At 38.6% G+C, this 22,440-nt stretch overlaps 1 protein-coding gene and 1 pseudogene across 1 annotated transcript in view; both read right to left on the minus strand.

Moving 5' to 3' along the window:
- Window positions 1–345: 345 nt before the first annotated feature.
- RRM1 (ribonucleotide reductase catalytic subunit M1) overlaps window positions 346–22,440 on the minus strand; it is a 39,099-nt gene continuing 17,004 nt past the window's right edge. The window contains exons 8-19 of the mRNA XM_004016269.5: window positions 19,625–19,766; window positions 17,004–17,087; window positions 15,749–15,910; window positions 15,324–15,403; window positions 12,520–12,721; window positions 9,748–9,897; window positions 9,326–9,547; window positions 7,535–7,611; window positions 4,671–4,806; window positions 3,715–3,810; window positions 2,504–2,692; window positions 346–959 (exon numbers count right to left, since the gene is read on the minus strand). Coding sequence (XP_004016318.1) covers window positions 774–959; window positions 2,504–2,692; window positions 3,715–3,810; window positions 4,671–4,806; window positions 7,535–7,611; window positions 9,326–9,547; window positions 9,748–9,897; window positions 12,520–12,721; window positions 15,324–15,403; window positions 15,749–15,910; window positions 17,004–17,087; window positions 19,625–19,766 — 1,726 coding nt within the window. The 3' untranslated portion in view covers window positions 346–773. The remainder of the gene's footprint in view (window positions 960–2,503; window positions 2,693–3,714; window positions 3,811–4,670; window positions 4,807–7,534; window positions 7,612–9,325; window positions 9,548–9,747; window positions 9,898–12,519; window positions 12,722–15,323; window positions 15,404–15,748; window positions 15,911–17,003; window positions 17,088–19,624; window positions 19,767–22,440) is intronic.
- Window positions 13,180–15,276, minus strand: LOC105602404 (transcriptional enhancer factor TEF-4-like; annotated as a pseudogene).

A 22,440-nucleotide genomic window follows, 5' to 3' on the forward strand; every position in this document is an offset into this window, starting at 1 on the left:
ATAGGAGAAGGGGACCAGGAATTCATTGTTCTATATATAAACTTTCTGTTTGGGATCATGAAAAAGTTCTGGAAATAGTGGTGATGGCTGTACTTTGTATATGTATGTACTTAATGTCACTAAATTGTATACTTTAAAATGGGTAAAATGCTAACATTTAGTTATGCTTATTTTACCACAGTTTTTTAAAAAGAGGAAAAAGGCACATATTAAAATCAGAATTCTATATGGTATCTAAGTAATTTGTCTTAAAATTTCTTCTCTGAACTCTCAAAGAACAAAAAATGCTTTTACAAATTTGACCTTTGAAAGAAAATAAATGACAAAATTAGTCTCACACAGTCATTTAGAAATGTTTATTATCTTTATTTCAGAATGACCTATTAAGACCATACGCAGATAAAGGCCCCATCAGCACTTCTCACAGGTTATGACTCATTTTGCTTCTATGCACACACCAAAGTTTCCTTACCAAAATGGAAGTCACCAGAAAAGGGGTGCCAGATGGGTGATAAAAACCCTACTTAATCACTCCCTATTTGCAAAATGACTTCTTTTGCATTTCTAAAACATCTACTTTGATTCCCAATATATCAATAAAAAAAAATAATTACTTTCACACTTATACAGAAATAGTACTTTAAACCAATTGATCTTTTTGCTGCAAAAAGGTCCAGCAAAGCCTTACCACTTCAAGCAAACCTACTGCACCTAACTATGCTCAAGAAGTAGTTTGGCTACTGAAGAAGTGCTGGTCTCTTCTAAGCCCTTCCTCAAGACCCACACATCAGACATTCATCTCTGTTCTCCAAAGAGCACACCATGGCTGCTGTGTTCCTCTCCTTCTCTTCTTCTTTCGATACCTTTTCCTTATCTTTCAGCTTTTCTTTATTTAGAGTGAACTGGATTGGATTAGCGGCTGGTCTTGTCCTTAAATAATACATCCCAGTCTTCAAACCCTAAAAGGGAAGTAAGTATAACTAATTAGGAGAAGCTGTGAGAACATTAAACATTCAAGACCAATTGTAAAATACATTTCCACAGACCAGGTCAAACTGCTTTCTAAATTTAGAATTATATCTCCTCTAGGAAGCCCCAGCTGTTTTTTTATTTGGGCTTCCCTGGTGGCTCACATGGTGAAGAATCCACTTGCAATGCAGGAGACCTGGGTTCGATCCCCAGGTTGGGGAGATCCCCTGGAGAAGGGAAAGGCTACCCAGTCCAGTATTCTTGCCTGGAGAATTCCATAGACAAAGGAGCCTGCTGGGCTGCAGTCCATGGGGTCGCAAAGAGTCGGACACGACTGAGCGACTAGGCACGGCACACACACAGCACAGGAAGCCCTCTCAAAAACGCTTAGAGAGAGAGGAGACAGACAGTACATGCTATCCTTTTCACCACTAAAACAAGCTTATCTCTTTCAAAATGTCAAATATTTTTGTTCTCTAGTCTTTTTTTGTTTACGTGTATGACTTCCAAGTGTACCTAAGAAAACCTGTCTGCTTTAGATTATAACTATTCAGAGGTCTAGACTGTTTCTCTGTATAAGAACAGATGGCGACTATTTCATGGATAAGAACCATGACCTTCTATTCAGTACCCCCAGTCCTGGAACACAGTACAAGTTCAATAAAAGTTTGTTAAATAAAAGGATAAAATTATAATTCTATATAAATACCTAGAACATTGTTAGGGAGTAAGAATACATTATAGGGACTTCCCTGATGGTTCAGTGGTTAAGACTCTGCCTCAATGCAGGAGACATGGCTTTGACCCCTGGTTCAGGAACTAAGATCCTGCATGCTGCAGAGCAACTAAGCCTGCACCCAACTGCTGAGCCCGCACACTCCAGGGTCCAAGCACCACAACTAGAGGGTCTGCGTGCCCCAACGAAAAAGACCTGTGTGCCACAACTAAGACCCGACGCAAGCCAAATAAATAAAAATAAATATTCTTTTTTTAAAAAAAGAATACATCACAGACTCACAGGTCTTTACAGTTGGCAGTGACTAGCTAAATGATTGGCTTTTATTCTGTTTTAAAGCTGGGAAACAATGGATATTTTTGAATAGGTGGCTGATGTATATAGTTTTATTTTAGGAATGGTAGCAGGACACAAGCTGGCCTACAGTAAAGATATCAGAAGCAAAGAGATGAGGTAAGAACTTAAGAATAAAGGTGGTGGTGGCGATGGAATAGAAAGAAAGGCATTCAAGAAATAGTACAAACGAACAACCAACAGCACACGGTGAATGACTACACGGGAAGTAAAGGAAGGATCATAGATAACTCCTATGAGCTTACAACTTCGAATAAAATAATCCCACCCAAAATAAGAAAATTCAAAGTGAGAGCTTAATTTAGTATAAACCCGTGCATTAGTTTTAACATATTGGACTTAAAGTGAAAGAACTTCCAGGTGGCAATATTTAATAGGTAGCTAGAATATAAAACTCTGTTCCAATTCTAAAATATTCCAAGTTGGTTGACTTCCTCCACCAACCTGTTTCCAGCCGTAGAAGTGCATACTAGTGAGTTTGCCATAGTTAGGCTCAGCAATATGTATGTTCAAAGACTGGCTTTGATCAATGAAAGCGCCTCTCTCGGCGGCCATCTTGAGTACGGTTTTCTGAGAGATTTCCCACACAGTCTTATAAAGCTGCTTCAGGTCATCAGGAATTTCTGGTATGCTCTGAAGAAGGTAAAGCAGATGCTATTGTACTCTGGTTGAAGAAAGCAGTATAATTAATAGAACGATGCCCTAGGGTCTGGCCGTGATTCTACTTCCAGTCAGATCTGATCTTAGCCATTCCATTTAATACAGTATGATCCTCATCAAGTTTCCTAAGACTACTAACTTCTAGCTTACAAAGTCCAATAAAACCCCATCTAACCAACAAAATATTAATCTGGTGGTAGTTATGTAAGATTCATTTTTAATTGGTTAATGGCCAAAAGCTAAGCAATAAATGACCCTTGAGTTTTGCAGAAAATACAAAAACTCAGGGCTGCAACTCACAGAAACATGACCCAAGGAAGCAATGAGACAAAAACCCTTTAAATATGGTAGGACTCCACAAACTCCACTCGAAGTCAATAGAAATAAGGCTTTCTTATTTCTTAGGTCTAGGGTTAGCATGCATCAAAACATAGACTGGCTAATGCTATAGTTTCCATCAGCAAATACAGAAATGTTACAGGAATCTTTATCTGTGTTGCTGAGCAGACCAATATCTAATAAGTGGCCTCTGTCTACAAATAAATGCTTCTTGATTCTCAATTGCAAATATTTTATTGTTAAACACTATTTGTGGCTCTGTCTTTTGAACTATCAGTCTTCAATCTCCATCAAACTTTTTAATTAAGTTTGACTCTAATTTCAGGCTTTACATCACTGGTCTCCAAACTCTGATGCACTTTGGAATTATCCAGAGTCTTTAAAAAATAATGATGCCTGAACTCTCATTCCCAGACATTTAATTGATATGGGAACAACCTAAGCTTCAGCTTTAATAGCTCTTTAATGTATTCTAATGTGCAGAAAAGTTGGGAACCATTGCTTTATAGTGCTGCACAAACAAGAGGGTAAGGCCTAGACATATGACCAGATGAACAGCCATTCTTTCTCTGTATTGCCTGGGATAATCGAGAAGGTACCAATGTCCAACTTAGCTCCTGAAGAGCACACTTTCTTTTTTTTTGGTCATTCTGTACCTGGATGGAGCCATTGCATGCAATAATCTGATTCTTCATCTCTTCATTCCACAAGCCCCGCTCAGTAAGATCTTTCAGTAAGTGAGGATTTACAATCTGAAAGGAAAAGGAGAAAAAATGTGAAGGAATAAACAACAACAGGGCCTGAAGAGGATTACACACTTGGAGTTTCACATTTGATTGCTTGGTAAATTCTATTTCTTATGAAACTGAGTGACATATCCCATCACATGAAAGCTACATTCCTCTAAAATTCTGATACCTGTTATTCAAAACATAACATACAGTATTTGCAAAAGTGGAAGGAGCTAACTGCCTAACGTGGGTATGTAGAATGATTCTTTTCTTGTTTTAAGTATGGATACAACAAATACTTGAGAAAATTATAAATGTACCCAACTCAAACCTTACAGAAATTTACTTCAGAATATTTGTGAATTCACAAATAAATATCTTTTAAATTAGTGGTTCTCAACCTGCACACAAGAATTACTTGGGAACCTCAAAAAAAAAAAAAACCACCACTGGTCCTTCCCATCAGAAATTCTAATTTGTAACCAAGGCTGAGAACCACTATCTTAAAAGACACTTCTATACATCTGCAGTATCATCAACTTAAAGCATTTGAGGCCATAGTATATGTGTTATAGTTTAGCACATGTAGTACAGCATAGTATATAACATATACTACATGATTTAAGAATGGTTACACATTGCATGAACTCTCAACAAGTTGCTTTCATACTCAACCCTCAATCCTTCATTCTTCTGACAGATATTTATAAAATGTCTATTATATGCTGAAGTAACATAAATAATATTAGAGATGACAGCTTACTTTATCAAAACTTTGCCCCCATTCTAAGATAGAGGGTCATCCTAAATATGGGTAGCATTTACTCCTAACATCAGGCTCCTAAAAGACTTTCCAGTAGGTCTGGTTGTAATCTTCTCACCTGAAATTCTCCTGACAAGACTCTGCGAGTGTAGATGTTACTGGTATAAGGTTCAATGGACTCATTATTTCCCAATATCTGAGCAGTTGAAGCAGTAGGCATCGGGGCAATAAGTAAACTGTTTCTTATACCATACCTGAAGAAAAGGAGATTATTAGGTGCTGGTCCTTATGCTACTATCTGTCAGGAAGACAGCTACTTTAATCATTGTAGTAAAGCAGTTGCTGCAATGCCACACATGTACTACACTCACATGCTGACGTTTGCATTTAACCCTTAGAGGGATGCAACTCTACAGTATGTCCCTCTCCTAAATGAATGGCTGATTCCTAAACAGAATGAGCACAACTTTTACTGCTGACAACCTTTATCATGCCATGACTTATGCCATTTACGAATCACAGCACTTGATACAACATCTTGCCCAAGGAAACACTCAAATGGCTGTTGGAGAGTCCCCACCTGTTTCAGGTACACTCATTTAACCCTCACTCTTTTCTAACAGTCTATGTGATCACTGTGCTAGGCTCTTTAAGGAAACTTAATGATGTGAAAGTGGTGAGACCCAAACATCTATCACCACAACTCTTCATTATACTGAATAGGATAATGAATAGAGAAAATGATGCTCAAAGTATAATATTCCTGACTTCCTCTATCACCTCGTTAATTAAAGTTCCTAGAAGAATGCTAACACCTTTTGACTCTATTCAGTGCGATAGAGAGTGCTTAAAAATGTAGTATCTGAGCTCTGAAAATCTTCAAACTGTGCTAAGCACATCTTTCAAAGCTCAGCCTAGGGACTTCCCTGGTGGTCCAGTGGTTAAAAGTCTGTCTTCCAATGCAGGAGATGTGGGTTTGATCTCTTGTTGAGAAACTAAGATCTTACATGCCTCACGGCAACTAAGCCCACATGCCTCAATGAAGAACCAGCACAGCCAAAATAAATTAACAATAATTGTAGTAATAAAATAGTAATAATAAAAACCTCAGCTGAAGAGATACCTATTCTAAAACATCTTTCCTGACCAGGCAGACAACACTAAGTAAAGCTGTCAAAATCAAGTATTTGCATTGCAAATATTTTTTATGACCTGTACCTTTACGTATATTTTATGTGTTTACATGTCTCACCTTACTTAGTTTCTCAAGCACAAAGAGCTTGCCTTTGCTACATTCCATACCTCTAGATTCTTGCCTGGAAAATCCCATGGACGGAGGGGCCTAGTAGGCTGCAGTCCATGGGATCGCTAAGAGTTGGACACGACTGAGCGACTTCACTTTCACTTTTCACTTTCATGCATTGGAGAAGGAAATGGCAACCCACTCCAGTGTTCTTGCCTGGAGAATCTCAGGGATGGGGGAGCCTGGTGGGCTGCCGTCTACGGGGTCCCACAGAGTTGGACACCACTGAAGCGACTTAGCAGCAGCAGCAGCAGATTCATACAGTACTTAGCATCGAGCCTCATATCCTAATGGAGTGTGTACAACTGAAATTTCAACTTCTCTAAGTCACTTTCTAGTTGTGAGGCATCAAGTAAACCACAAACTAGCTCCATGTCTTTACTCCTTCAGTATAGTGGACAGTGGTTTGAAAAGTCACATACATCCAAACTATGGAATCATCTGTAATCACTAAAAACATTAGGTAGATTTGCATGTACAGAAAGATCTCCAAAATAAATCACTAAATAAAAAGTCTCAGAATGTGTCAAGTTTGATCACATCTGCAAACGAACTGAAAAAGATCTAGAAAAACATATACCATTCATGCTGGTGATCTCTGAGAAAAGAAAAAAGTTGGTTTTTTGTTTGTTTTGTAGGACAAGTGGTTTGCAGAAGACGTATAAAAAAGGGCTTTTACATTCTATTTTATTTCTCTACTTGAACTTTATTAACAATGAATGTGTATTTATGTTGAAATTTTTATTTTAATTTTGAAACTTTAAAAAGTTATACATAAAAGAAATTTAAACTACAGTATTTTGAGGGAAAAAACAAAGTAAAAAATAGAGTTCAGGGGCATTTTTTTAAAAATTGAATTTGCATGTAAATACACATATGTATACAAACCCAGAAGAAAGTCTGAGGATGACAGACAAAAAAATACAAATAGGTTTTTTAGGGGGAGGTGGTATTGGAATAATTTTCATTTCACTCCCTTTTCACTTGTATGTTTTTCTAAATTGTCTAACATATATTATTTGAGCAATGAAACAATCTGAAGGTAAACTGGTATTTTTAAAGAGCACTTTAAAGCTACTGCTTCCTTCTGCAAACATTAACCCAGACATGTCAGACAGTCATGATAGAAAGCAAAAGCAACTTGTTTCATTATTGACTCAGCAAAACATTCTGCCTGCACTCAAATTTCTTATGTTTATTAATCAAAAAGGCCTACAGATTCAATTTTTACATTTTTCTTTCCTTTAATATATAAACCCTCCAAAAGCTCTTTAAATTCCCTAATGTAGTCCTATGACAATCAACTCAGTGAAAGCCACTTACGTGCCCAATGTAATTAAGCAATAAATAAAAGTGGAAAACATTTAAAAAGCAAACACACTTGGAAATATGAATGCTTAATGAGAAAAAGAATTCCTGTTCTTGCTAGTTAAGCCCCTAAAACAAGATCAACTAGTAATACCCACCAGGTATTAAAACGCTTTCATTGCAGGCTACTGTACATATATTGTCCTAGGAAGTATTTTCACAATTACAGTTCTATAGGTAAGTCCTTTCAGTCCCATTTAAAAGAGAAAAAGATGAATTTCAGAAGCTAAAATAACATACATAAGTTTGAAAGAGCCAGGATGAAAACCTGAACCCTCCTCACTTCAAAGCTACTTTACATCTCTACTTACTTGGCAATTTTCTCCTTGAGAAGGCTCCAGTCCCACAGGTCTGTAGGAGTAACATTCCACATATCATACTGAAGGATCTAAGGAACAAACAACCCAAACTGATGATAAATCATTCAATGACCATCTGAAACTATGACAAAAAGCAAGCAAATGACTAACTGCCATGTCCTTATATCCCATCAAATGCTGTCTTGTAAGGAGTATAAGGCCCAGAGATTTTCCTAGACAAATTGCTATGTAGTCATATTGATTCAAAGCAGGCTGATTAAGGCTTACCTCTTCCCTTTATCCCTGCTGAGTCCTCTCAGAAGACCCATATCATCTCTACAAACCAGGAAATTTTAACAAATGAAAGCATGTTGCTGAAATGTATTCTTTTTGTACAATAAAATAATTACCCTCTACCTTCATCTTTCTATATAGTCTTGATCTATCCTATCTCTAAATATTATCTACTTAGCTAATTAACACCTATTTTCAAACAATGTAGAGTTCCTAAATTCAGTAGGAACTGTGAGAACTAAATCTAACATCTTATTTTACAGGGAAGAGAATCATCCTACTGAGGATAAAGGCAGTGTGATGGCAGAATGCTAGGACAGCACTCAGATTCCCATCTCCTGGGATATAGGCCCTCATACTCTCCTCCTCTTCAGTATATATAGGACCTGGAAACACGATGGATGTCACTCACACATTGTGACAAATGTGAAGGGTTTCTGCAGATGCAAGTAAGGTTGAGAATCAGTTTAATTTTTTAGCAAAAAGGGAGATTATCCTGGGTGGCCCTGACCTGACAAATGAAAATACCCAAAATGGTGACTGGACTGGGGCTCTTGAAATGAGGGACTCTCCCTCCTACTGGCTTTGAAGACGTAAGATACCATGAGCTCTAGAACTGCAAGGAAATGAACAACCAGGAGGGCTTGGAGGACTATGCCTGAGATGAGACCACAACTTCTACTGACATCTTGACTTTGAGAGACCCAGAGATTAAGCTAACCCAAGTCTGCACTCCTGACCCATAGAAATTGATACTGAATGTATATTGTTTTAATCTGCTAAGTTTTGTTATAGAAAACTAATACCTGGGAGTTCCCTGGTGATCTAGTAGTTAAGATTCAGTGTTTTCACTACTGTGGGCTCAGGATCCCTGGTCAGGGAACTAAGATCCTACAAGCCATGCAAGGCACCGCTCCTTTCCCCACCCATCCAAAAAGGAAAAAAAAAAACAAACTAACTCAGCATTCTTCCTACGTCTTTTAGCAATAATTAGTTTTAAATAAAAGAGATTAAAATAGAATATACTTTTTACTCCAGAGAACAAAAGGACTATATGAGCTTCAGATGTCTGGTGTAACAAATTACAACTTTAGTGGCTTAAAATAACAAAAATTTGTTCTCTTGCAGTCTTGGAGGCCGGAAGCTCAAACTCAGTATGTTGGGAAGGCCCCCTCCATCCCCAGGCTCTAGAGGAGATTCTGTTCTTTGCCTCTCCCAGCTTCTAGTGGCTTCAATTCTCCTGGGCTGTGGCTACATCTCTCCAACCTCTGCCTCTATGGTTGTTGCTCCTTCTTCTCTATGTCTCTTGTAAGGACAACTGTCACTGGATTTAGGGCCCACCTAGATAATCCAGGATAATCTCAATTACATCTGCAAAGACCCTTTTCAAACCAAATAATTTAATAGTCAGAGGTCCCAGACATTAGGATGTGAACATCTTTTTGAGGGCTACCATTAAGCCTACTACAGGAACTCACAAGCAAAGAGAAATTTCATCTGTATACTTACTCCTTTGCTGACTGGAGAGCCCTCATAGGTTTCATATGGGCCATACTCCTTGGCCAGGTCACAGCTGGCTTCCAAGGCTCCATAATAAATGGTTTCAAAGATCTGCTTATTCAATAACTGGGCCTCTGGACTCTCAAAAGGGTACCTCATCAGAATAAAAGCATCTGCCAGACCTTGCACCCCAATTCCAATGGGGCGATGGCGTTTATTCGACAAGCTTGCCTTTGTGCCAACAGGTTTAGAAAAGAAAGAGATGACATTAATGAACAGTAAAACCAACATTCTGTACCAAAGGACACACTCTCAGTTTTCTCACACCATTCCAATCATTCCAATGATAACATGATGACTAGAAGACTATGATCAACTCCTTCCACCTTGGATTTCAATTATTAGCAATAAGCAGAGAAATCTATTCATACCTCTGGGACAGGGTAGTAGTTAATATCAATAATTTTATTCAAATTTCGGACAATGACTTTGGTGACTTCAGCCAACTTTGTAAAGTCATATGTGTGTTCTGATGTGACATACATATTCAGGGCCAGGGAAGCCAAGTTACAGACTGCAACCTAGAATTTGAAGAAAAAGGGTCAAGAATCACATGATTTTTATTTCACTGACACTACCCTGTAAACCTCTAACACTTGTTGACATTAAAGTTTTAGTTTCTATCTTTGATTGCTTCCTCTTCACCATTCACCTGTTCATTTCTAAATCCCAGGACCTATTCCCATGTGTGAATTGTTACATGCACCAGTGAGACAGCTTAAGATGGGGGAAGAACCGTACGCTCCATAGTACAAGGCTCTTTACCAGACGTATGTCACTGTGCTATAATTTATGTATGTCAGTAGATGTGCTCTAATACAACAGCCACTAAATAAAAACTACATGAAATTTAAAATTGTTTCTTAATTGCACTAGTTATATTTCAAGTGCTCAGTAGCCACCCAATTCAAAACATTTCTATCACTGTAAAAAGCTGTTCCAAATTACATGTCTACCTCATCCTCACTGAGACTCCAACAGCCCATAACAAAGGACCCAAGTTTGAATTTTAAAAAAGTTCTTTAGGTGATTCTTACTACATTAAGTGGTGAGTTTTTTCAGGTTAGGGATCATATCTTTTTATCCTTACATTTTCAGGACTAGCACCACCACACCTGGCATATAGCAAATGCTTAATAATACTGAATGAATATACTCCCTTCACCATTTTGATTATGACTATCCCAATCCAAACTCTCAACTCCTCTCACCTAGACTCCCTCATGCCCTTCATATCTAATCAATTCTACACATGGTGACAAAGTACCCATTTTTAAACCATAGCTCGAATCACATAAGCCTGATAAATGCAAGGGAGAAAAATAAGGCAGGAAATTGGGGCTAAGGATGGAAGGAGTGCCATATTTAAATAGAGTCATCAAGGGAGACACCACTGAGAATATGACATATGAAGAAAGAACTGAAGAAGTTAGAAAGCAAGTCACATGGCTCTCTGGGGAAAAGAGCATTTTACCACTCAAAACTCCTGCAGCAGGAGTATGCTTGATATGTTTGAGAAATGGCAATGAAATTAGAAGGGTTGGAGCACAGTGGCAAGGGGGAAAATAAGAACAGATGAGGTGGGATACTCAGTTGTGTACCATCTCACAGGGCATTATAAGGACAGAAATCAAGTAATGATACATACTACAGCATGGACAACTGACACAAAAGGCCCAATATTACATGATTCCATTCATACGGAATGCCCACAACAGACAAACCCAGAGACATAAAACAGATCAGTGTTGCCAGGGGCTGGGTGAAGAGGGGAACAGAGAGTAAATGCCAAAAGGTACAAGGTTTCTTTCTGGGGTGGTGACAATGTTCTAGAGTTAGCTATCAGTGATAGTTGTACAACCTTATGAAAATACTAATAAAAAATCATGGAATTGTATCCTTTAGAAGGGTGAAATTTATGGTATGTGACTTATATCTCAATTTTTAAAAAATGAACAAACTCTGGATGGGTTGGAAAGTCAAAGATAAGTACTGTGCAGAGAATGGTATGATCTGATTTTTTGTTTTTAAAAAAGGTCATTTTATTCTTTGTAATACAGTCTATCTTATATAACAATATAAGTATATGTCAATTTCTCCAACTGAATTGTAAGTTTCTAGAGGGCGGGGACTGAGCCACATTCATTTATATCTCAGAGCATCTAGTCCGGTGTCTTACACATGCCTGGTGGTCAGTAAACTTTGTTAAATCAAACTGCAAGCTCAGCGGTATGTTCAGCTCACTTACCATTTTCTTTGACTTTTCTTCTGTCATGTTTTTAGGTCCTAGAATTCAGGATCTGTTCCTTCCTCCTCATTTTCATAGCTTACATCCAATATCCACAGTCTGTCATCTGACTAACGCAACAATCTCTTATAAAGTAACTTCCAACTACTTCTCACACTAAGCCATTCTATAACCAGAATCAAGAGCTGTCCTTTCCATCCTAGCAATGCTATTTTCCTTTCAGAAATCTACAAGGGCTTTCCTATGTCTGAAATATGCCAGCTTTCACGTACTTTCTCTCTTCCCTCAACCACAGCCATCCCTCCATACATCAAACTTTAATGTATCTGCTCCATCACAATAAACTTACTTTCCACTCACTGCACAAAACCTATCCCTGTCTCTCATCTGTCATACTGGCAGTTCTTCCCAAATAGAAAGCTTTTTCATAAACTTCTTTTTAAAATAACCAAATCTATATCCCATTTCCAGCCTTGCCTCTTCTGTGAATGGCCTTAAAGATTTGAGATGAGAATTTTGTCTCACATTCACTGAAAGGACTCTCATGCTTACATACTTTAAACTGAATGCACACTCTAACACATTACTGTGTTTGTCCTAACTCTAACCTAAATAATTATGTATTGCTATTTTTCTCAAGAAAAGATTATTACAACAATGTGTGTGTAAGAAAAAATCGACAGTCTTTCCTATATGGCTCAGACTAAAATATTTTTAAGGGCACACATTACACCTCTTCCTTCCTTTATAATCTATTTCAGTGCCCTTTTGCTTACATAAAGCTATGAACACTCCTTCACTCAACTCAAGGGAAATCAAGCGAGAGATTCACAAACAATTCACAAACTCCTAAGATTCTTCTCTCAGTACCCGAGGCAGAAGTTTTTCTACCTACCTCATCTTTGCTGGTATACTCCACTATTTCTGTGCACAGGTTGCTGCATTTGATGGTTCCCAAGTTCTGCTGGTTGCTCTTCCGATTACAGGAATCTTTGTAGAGCATGTACGGGGTACCTGTCTCTGTCTGAGACTCAATGATGGCATACCAAAGCTGCTGAGCTTTAATAACTTTGCGGACACGACCTTCTTTCTCATACCTGGAAGGCAAAGCTAGTATTATTTTAATATTCCCTAAGAAAATCTTTATTGCAGATAATATGAAGAGAAAATACCAAAATAAAAAATATTGAAAACTTAAATTTTTACTAAGTTTTGCTAAGGGAAAAAAATTAGGAATATGATACACACTTTACTATGGCTAAAGCCAGACCCACTAAATCAATAATACCTTCCATAATAAAAAGGAACAAAGACTGTAGTTAAATAGTGCCATTGTGCTACAGCAGTACTCTGGTGCTATTACTTAATGAACTTCTGACACCCGCATCCCAGTTGCTCTCAATTCCTGTATACAATACAAAAGCATAACTTGCTTTATCAAATGTACTTTATAACAAAGCAAATTAATAACCCTGCTAAATAACTCTGTATTAATTTTTTAGAGGATCTACTAAAATATGATTTAACTTGAACACCTATTTACATGTCCCAAAGATTTTTGTCTGTTTCTTAATAATTATCTTTTGTTATATTAAAAAAGAAATATTTCCAGGGCCTACCTGGTCTGCTCCTGCACAGAAAGAGTTAACTTTCAATATTCGATTATCGGGCTACTGGGATGGCTACTGGGATGCCGGTGGTAAGGAGAGGCAGATTGGGAAGATGGAGAGCGCTTAACAACAGAGAGGGACAAGCCAGTGTGTAACTGGGGCCCTCCCAAACATCCAAAACAGAAAACGGGGAGGGTGCCTGTCAGAGACAGAACCAGTGGTGTCCCAAGGGTTGTCACACTTCTGTTCCCCATGTCTAATGCTCTGGAGTGATCTGTCCTTTCAGACACCTGTGTGAGGTTCCAACGTTAGGATCCATTCTTTCCTCACAGTCCCAGCACATTCAACTCACAACCCAGTTTTTAAGGAGCAGCCCCACCCCAAGTAAGAGGAAAGCTGGAGGTCCTTCCTGAGAGGAGGGTATTCTGAGGATGAGCCACTCCTGGGGTCCCCCTTCAGTCCCTAACCAGACGGTAAATGTGGTGCTGGGCACCCCGTTCACTGGTGAAGACCTCAAAGATGTAGGCGGTGCAGAGCAGCAGTTCCTAGGTGTCTCTGATTGTCACCACCTGGAGGATGGTGAAGCTCTCCAGGATACTGTTCATCGCATGGCGCTCCAGCAGCTGCCGCAGCTCGTGAAAAAATTCACCAGGTGCTTGCACATGGGTGAGTGCAACATGTGGTACACAAACCTCCCATTCTCCATCAGGGCATGTTCCGTCTCCACCTTCTCCACCACCTGCTTGCCAAAGGAGTAGACCTTGAAGAACAGGCGAGGGCCACGTGGTCCAGGCTCTCATACTGGCTGCTCTCTCCACAGAAGCCACTGCTGCCGCTGGCAGCCCCACCTCCTCACCACTTGGGCCCCAAGTCAGGTCCACCCAGAACCTGACCAGGAAGAAAGTGTGGGTGGCCCTACGGTCATACAGCTCCTATAGCCCTTCTTTTCCAGGGAATTTGTCATAGATCTGTCACATGTCCACACTCTCGAGGCAGGGCACTCCAGGATTGGGGCAGCGCAGGCTGATGTGTACAAACAGGTGCTGTGACTGAGCAGTGCCCAGAGCCCAAGCCCACCAGGCTGGGGGTGATGTGGCAGGTGGGGGCAAAGCAAGGGGTAAGAGGGCTTAGGAAGCTCATACCCTGGCAGAGCAGTAGATGGAGGATTCAGTGACAAGGAGAACAGTCACTTTGAGAATGGCTTCACATCTGGAACATTCCAGGAGGGCCCAGAAGCCCCGGCCTAAAATGGAAAGGTTCTGGGGCCTGAGGACTGGTGGGACCCAGTCTGGCCTGCAGGGAAGGTGCTGAGATGAGGTGGACAAAGGACACAGTAGTCATTGTCTGGAAAGCCTTGTCCTTGGAAACCTGGTCCACATTCAGCGCCTTGAGCATCAACTGGATTTCCCCAGATTTCCCTTGGGCCAAAGCCTGGACATGACTAGAGACTGTTTGCAAGTTTAGGTCTTTCATGTTCTCAGTCTGATGTTGCAGGCAATCAGTTTATCACAACCATACAACTTGACTCCATTGAATAGGATTTTCCGCTGGCCACAGGGTAGGTAAGTGGCTGTGGCCTCCTGGAAGCTCTGCTCAATGTCTGTACTCCAGACACCCTCTGCATCTGTCAGGGCCCTCATTGCCCCCCACCCCCTCACTGCCCTCCTCACTTCCTTCCGTACTTCCTGTTCAGCCACTGCCATTGGAGGTGTTCCCCTACCTGGGCATCCTGGCCAGGGGGCTGGGGGTAGGTTTGTCATGAGTAATTTTTTTGGCCATGCCACACAGCATGCTGGATCTTAGTTCCCCAATCAGGGATCAAATCTGTGGCCCCTGCAGTGGTAGAGTGGAGTCTTAACCCCTGGACAGCCAGGGAAGTCCCTCCAAAGTTTTAAGAAAGACAGACCAAAATTTTGGTGAAGATTCAGGAAGAAAACATACTAAAACAAAATTACTAGTCACATTCTCTTCTAGATGCTTCTGAAGAATCCTAGAAACTAGGCTAATGATTGACATAGTTTTGAAATTTACATCCTATAAATAAAAGAAACAAGGTTAAAACATTATTACTTTTGTATTTTTCCCATACCTTTCATATAGCTTCTCAAATTCTTCTCCCCAGACCTCATCCAGACCAGGACACTCATTTGGACACATCAAAGACCAGTCCTGCAAAGGAAGAAGAGTACCAACCATAAGAAACTTCAAATAACCAATCACAAATGATCCATTAGGAATACTGCAAGGGAAAGGGTGGCCTCCATAGACTGCCTTAAAATTCTGCTTCAGAAATAATTTTTAGGCTCAAGTCCAAACATCTAGTTCTGCCTATTTGTTCATGACTCCTAAAGCATTTAGAGCATCTGCTTTAGAAAATAAAAATCTAAGAAGGCAAGAAAGGCATCTCTTGCTCAGCATGCCTTAGGTAAATTCTTCCTAAGCATGATTTAAGATGACTAAGGAGAAAACTCATATGAATCAAGTTGTTATTACTAACAAGTACCTATCTCTCACCTGATTAGTCTCCACTCGCTTCATGAAGAGATCTGGAATCCAGAGGGCAAAGAAAAGGTCCCTGGCACGCTGCTCTTCCTTTCCTGTGTTCTTCTTTAAATCAAGGAACTCAAAGATGTCTAAATGCCAAGGTTCCAGGTAAATAGCAAATGCCCCAGGCCGCTAAGGGTAAATAAGTCATCATTCTTTTCAGATTCAGAATGAAATAAAGGAACTTTATATTTTCCAAAGCACTTCAATAATATCTTCTTGGATCTTCACTACAATTAATGAATTACATGAGATAATACAAATTAAAGTACTATAAAAATATAAAGCAGTTGTATTTGTCTTACAATCCCAGGTGTAAAAAAGAACAATTAACACAAAGAAAATGTAGAACAAGACAGACTAATTTATGCAAAGTGACACAGTGAACTAGAGATGAAGCTTCCTCTTCAGCTGTCATGCAGCTCACTTTACACTCTGTGACGTGTACGTAAAGCCCAAAAAATTGCTTTGACAGTAAGTTGTGCTTTTATTAAAGATCACAAAAAGGTGGTACGTCTTATCAAGGTCTGCAGAGATTCCATTAGATAGGCTAGATGGCTGCAAAGTATCCTGCTGATAACATTGGGAAAATGGCCCAATACTCTCTATTTTCCCTCTATAAAACAGGCCAAGTTTTGCTTTTTGTCTTTTTTTTTTTTAATAAAAACCTAGAAAAAATATTATAACCCCTTTTCAAGATTAGGTATCAATATGTGCTTAATCGCTCAGATGTGTCCAACTCTTTGCAAGCCCACGGACTATAGCCTGCCAGGCTCCTATGTCTATGGGGATTCTCCAGGCAAGAATGCTGGAGTGGGTTGCCATGCCCTCCCTCCAAGGTATCAATATGAGTCACTACTTTAGAAATTCTTTGCAAATAAACTGTCTTGTAAGAAAGCTGACTAGATCACTGGCTGCCTGGAGCCAAGGATAAAGTATGTATGTGTAGGAGTGATGGATGATTAATACAAAGGTACACAAGGAAACACATTGGTGTGGCAATGTTCTATGGCTTGACTGGTATGATTACACAAGTATATAAATCATCAAACTGTATAATTCAAGTGTCTATACTTTAAAATAAGTGAAAAGTATTACACATTAAATTGATCATAAAAGTAGAAAAAAACAGAGTTGTTAGAAACATACACAGTGAGCTATCTTATTATTAGCTTATATGAGATTTTCAGTTCTGATTTCTAGGACTTTCACTCACAAAGCATACCTTGTTTCCACCTTGATCCACGTATCGAGCTGTGTTGTTATATACTCTCAGCATCGGTACAAGACCATTGGAATTGCCGTTAGTCTGGAAAAGAAACAGGGTAAATGCATCTGGAGGAGTGAGAAGGGGTCAGCAAGGAAAAGAAGAAGATGGCTCAACAGCAAGCAAATTACTCTCTCCCAGTCCAGCTTCATCTGCTCCCCATCTCTACCTCTGCTTTGAAAACATAATGCCCAACATAAAATAAAACTATGGAATAAATTACAAATATGTACAACATTATTTCATGGCATCTCTAGCTTGCGATGAGAAACAACTATAAGTCAAAAATCCAAAATCAGGATAGTTGAATTTAAACCCCCATACTTCCAAAAGGTCATCATATAATGAAATACTTTGGGTAGAGTAAAAACCCTACTATAGTATATTTTTCCCAAAAGAATTCAAAGTGATTTATAATAAGAATTATATGCAATGGATAAATCAAGACAATAGGCAAAGGGAGATCCTCTAATAAATACATTCTAAAATTACGATGAGATACCTATCAAATTTTTAAAATAATCATTCTAACCCAAGGCAAGCCTTTAAGCAGCCTAGAAAGATAATGGACACCATATAACAGAATGGTTTTCTTCTGGACTCTCTTTCTATAGGGTGAGATATTTTCTTCACCTTATAGAGGAGGAAACAAACTCAGAGAAGTAAAATAACTTGTACTAGGCCACACTACTAGTAATTAGTAGAGACAGGATTTAAATCCAGGTCTTACTCAAAATCATTACCTTTTATTCTTTTCTTTTTTAAATTGAAGTATGGTTGATTTACAATATTGTTATTAGTTTCAGGTATAGAGTATAGTGATTCAGTATTTTATACTGAATGTGATTTCAGCATATTATACTCCATTATACATTATTATAATATAATGGGATAATTCTCTATTCTACACAGTATATCCTTGCTTAAATATTTTATATATAGTAGTTTATATATTAGTTAATGCCATATCCCTAATTTGTCACTCCCTGCTTCCCTGACCATTTGGTAACCACAAGTTTGTCTTCTTTATCTGTGAGTCTGTTTCTGTCATGCATACACATCCATTTGCGTTATTTTTAAGATTCCACCCAAAACCATGATCTTGACTCCCAGTGAACAGTGAACTAAAACAGCTGAAATTTACCTCATATAGTATTAATGATTAAGCTTGAATCTTGGCTCCATCACACATTAAATGACTAATCTCTGGAAGTAATTTAACTTTGTAAGCTTCAGCTTCCTCACTTGTAAAATGAAGACAATAGTGGCTATACTCACAAAGTTACCGTAAGGAGTAAAGTTTACTGTGTTTGTAATGTCTATCTCATAAGGTTGTAGCAATTCACATAAAACTTTTATAACATTTAGCATATAGTATAAGCAATGAATCCGAAGAATTGATGCTTTTGAACTGTGGTGTTGAAGAAGACTCTTGAGAGTCCCTTGGACTGCAAGGAGATCCAACCAGTCTATTCTAAAGGAGATCAGTCCTGGGTGTTCTTTGGAAGGAATGATGCTAAAGCTAAAACTCCAGTACTTTGGCCACCTCATGCGAAGAGTTGACTCATTGGAAAAGACTCTGATGCTGGGAGGGATTGGGGGCAGGAGGAGAAGGGGACGACAGAGGATTAGATGGCTGGATGGCATCACCGACTCGATGGAAGTGAGTTTGAGTGAACTCCAGGAGTTGGTGATGGACAGGGAGGCCTGCTGCTGCTGCTGCTGCTGCTAAGTCGCTTCAGTCGTGTCCGACTCCGTGCGACCCCATAGATGGCAGCCCACCAGGCTCCCCAGTCCCTGGGGTTCTCCAGGCAAGAATACTGAAGTGGGTTGCCATTTCCTTCTCCAATGCATGAAAGTGAAAAGTGAAGTCGCTCACTCGTGTCCGACTCTTAGGGACCCCATGGACTGTAGCCCACCAGGCTCCTCCATCCATGGGATTTTTCAGGCAAGAGTGCTGGAGTGGGGTGCCATTGGCGTGCTGCAATTGATGGGGTCACAAAGAGTCGGACACAACTGAGCAACTGAACTGAACTAAAGCAATGAATAATAAAAGCTATTAATATTATTATTGCTAAAGTAAATCAGAATTCCAAAATCTGAGCTAAAAAGGACCCTGCTGCTGCTGCTAAGTCGCTTCAGTTGTGTTTGACTCTGTGTGATCCCACAGATGGCAGCCCACGAGGCTGCTCTGTCCCTGATATTCTCCAGGCAAGAATACTGGAGTGGGTTGCCATTTCCTTCTCCAATGCATGAAAGTGAAAAGTGAAAGTGAAGTCGCTCAGTCCTGCCCGACTCTTAGCGACCCCATGGACTGCAGCCTACCAGGTTCCTCTGTCCATGGGATTTTCCAGGCAAGAATACTGGAGTGGGAAAAAGGACCCTAGAGCCCCTCTAGTCAACCTCTAATAAGATAGAAGTAGTGAAATCACTCATTCTAAGTTGCACAGCCAGCTAGTAATTAATAGAGATCCAGGTCTCCCACACTCCCACAAATGCTCTCTCAACCACAACCCTGGTTGTTCATGGAATTGAATCCCTCTAACCCACATATTTTTAGCCACACAACAGAAGCTTACCCCAGCAATGTAGCTTCCAGTAGCTCGAATACAACTCACAGCAACACCAATTCCACCAGCAGACTTGGAAATCAATGCACACTGCTTTAGAGTATCATAAATGCCTTCAATGCTATCATCTTTCATACTCAGAAGGAAACAGCTACAGGGGGAAAGAGTCACAATTCAAGCAAGGAAATGAAGGAGAGTAAAAAAACGACTATGTAATTCAGAGAGAGTAAGTTAGGCAAATAAATGATCTAAAACTTACTAATACTTTTTTAGAAGGAAAAAAAATTTTTTTGATGTTTTTAGAAGGAAAAAGAACCAAAACTTTCACTGGATATGACACAATGAAACATATCAGCATACATTGTCTTAAAAGCATCTTGCCATCTACCCTAGATACTGAGCCTACATGAAAGTCTTAGGGATAGGTAAAAATATTAGCTTACCTATTCACCAGATTACAAATGTCCATTATAACATTTTCTGATGTAAATTCCTAAGCATATTTAACATCTTTTCAAGCCAAGAAAAATTAAACATTTATGAAAAAAAATCCACCAATCCAATAATGAACCAAATTTGATATGTCCATCAAAATTTAGCTCCCTTACAGTCTTTTTGAAGACAATCCTTCTACCTGTGATTTGGATCTCATCCTCCCACTCCAGGACCCTTATTCTACCAATGATTCCTTTTACCAACTTTAATATTCATCCAAACAAATAGACTTTATCTTTTGACTTTTTCTATTGAATATTCAGACATTCAGAAATAATAGAGAATTTATAACATATACTTTGTACTTACCATCTGCCTTAAGATGATACTACAAATATAACCTAATATTATATATATATATATAACAAATATATGCTGTTTCCATGCTTTCTACGTTCCTTTAGCATTTACATATGTTCCACATTTTTTAAAAATTTCTGGTTTCATACTATTGTTCTGCAACCCGCTTTTATTTAACTCAGTATTGTTTTAGAGAGTCATTCCTACTCATACATATAGGACTAGTTTATTTTCATTGCCATAAGGTATTCCATTGTATGAATATACCAATATATTTGTCCATTTGTCTGCTGGTGGACTTTTAGATTATTTCCAACTTGTTTGCTATTCTAAACAATGCTCCTGTGGAAGTTTTTAAACCTATCTCCTTGCGTTTATATCTACGGATTGTCTATAGGGTGTAAACCTAGGAAAGGAATTTCTGAGTCAAAAGATATGCATGTGTTCCACTTTACTAAAGAGTCTCCAAAGTAAATGGGTAAGTATATTATATCAATCAATGCATGACCATGCCCACATGCTTACCAATACTTAGTTCATCAGCCTTTTAACTTGTATCAATCTGTTGGGTATGAAATATCTCATTATGATCATAACTTTTACTTTCTTAATTAAAAGCAAAGTTTATCATCATCTCATGTGTTTATCAGCCAATCAGTTTCTTCTACAAATTAGCCCATGTTTCTATTTGGTTTGTGTCTTTTTCTTATAATCTTTCAACAGTTAACATACATTGCAAGTTTCCTCTCACCATCTGAAACCTTTTTCACTGTATTTGATTTGCCGAAGTTTAAAATTTTAATGTAGCCAATTTTTCCTTTATGTTGTTTGCTTATTATATCTACTTTAAGAAACATTTCACTCTTCTGAGGTCATATATATTCTATCAAGATGTAGGTTGATAGTTATGGCATCTGCAACTCACTCTCAAATGACTTAGCCAAAAATATTTTTAATTTTAAAGACAAAAACATCATGCATTGTGTATACCTGTGGCAGACTCATGTTGATATATGGCAAAACCAATATAATACTGTAAAGTAATTAACCTCCGATTAAAATAAATAAATTTATATTTAAAGACAAAAATAAAAAATACATGCATATGATAAAATATCAGTAATTTTTAAAATCTAGGCGTAAGTGGGTGTATGAGTAGAGTTCATTCCTTTTCTCCAAATTTTTCTGAATGTTTGAAATTCATATTAAAAAGCTGGGAAGAAAAATATTTATTTTCTCTACATGTTCTTCTAAAAGATTTTACTTTCATATTTATATTTTTCTCTTGAATTTATCTCTATATATGACATGAAGAAAGGAAATCTAATTATACATTTCCCTGTAGGATAGCCGATTTTCCTAGCAGTTTTCCCAATGAAATGCAATGACATCTGTTATTCATCAAGTTTTCATATAATCCACAAAGTAGGGTATTTACTCTAGGATAGATAAACATAGCTTTATAGTAGTCTTGAATCTAGCAGGTCTTTTTCGTCAAAACTATCTTGCTATTTATATTAATTTCTTATGGCTACCCTAACAAATGCCACTAACTTGGTGGCTTAAAATAGAAATTAATTCTCTCACAGTTTAGGAGGTAAGAAGCTCAGCATCAATTTCACTGGATCAAAATCAAGAACATTCCTCCAGAGGCTCTAGTGGAGAACATTCCTAGAGGAGCTAGCTTCTGGGCTCCTCTGCTTATAGCTACCTCACTCCAATTTCTGTCTATCTACACACTGCCTTCTTTTCTTCTGTATGTCTTATATTTCCCTTAGCCTCTGTCTTATAAGGATATTTTTTATTAGATTCAGGGCCCACCTGAATAATTTGGGATAATCTTCCTATGTCAAGATCTTTCTTGGAGGGGGAAAATGACAACCCACTCCAATATGCTTGCCTGGAAAATACCATGGACAGAGAAGCTTGGTGGCCCACAGTCCATGGATTTGCAAAAGAGTCAGAAACAACTATCTGACTAAATAATAACATGGATTTGTCAGTTTCTGTTTTATGGATACTCTAAGAAG

The sequence above is a fragment of the Ovis aries genome, chromosome 15, assembly GCF_016772045.2.
Source record: "Ovis aries strain OAR_USU_Benz2616 breed Rambouillet chromosome 15, ARS-UI_Ramb_v3.0, whole genome shotgun sequence".
In the NCBI taxonomy this organism is placed as follows: Eukaryota; Metazoa; Chordata; class Mammalia; order Artiodactyla; family Bovidae; genus Ovis; species Ovis aries.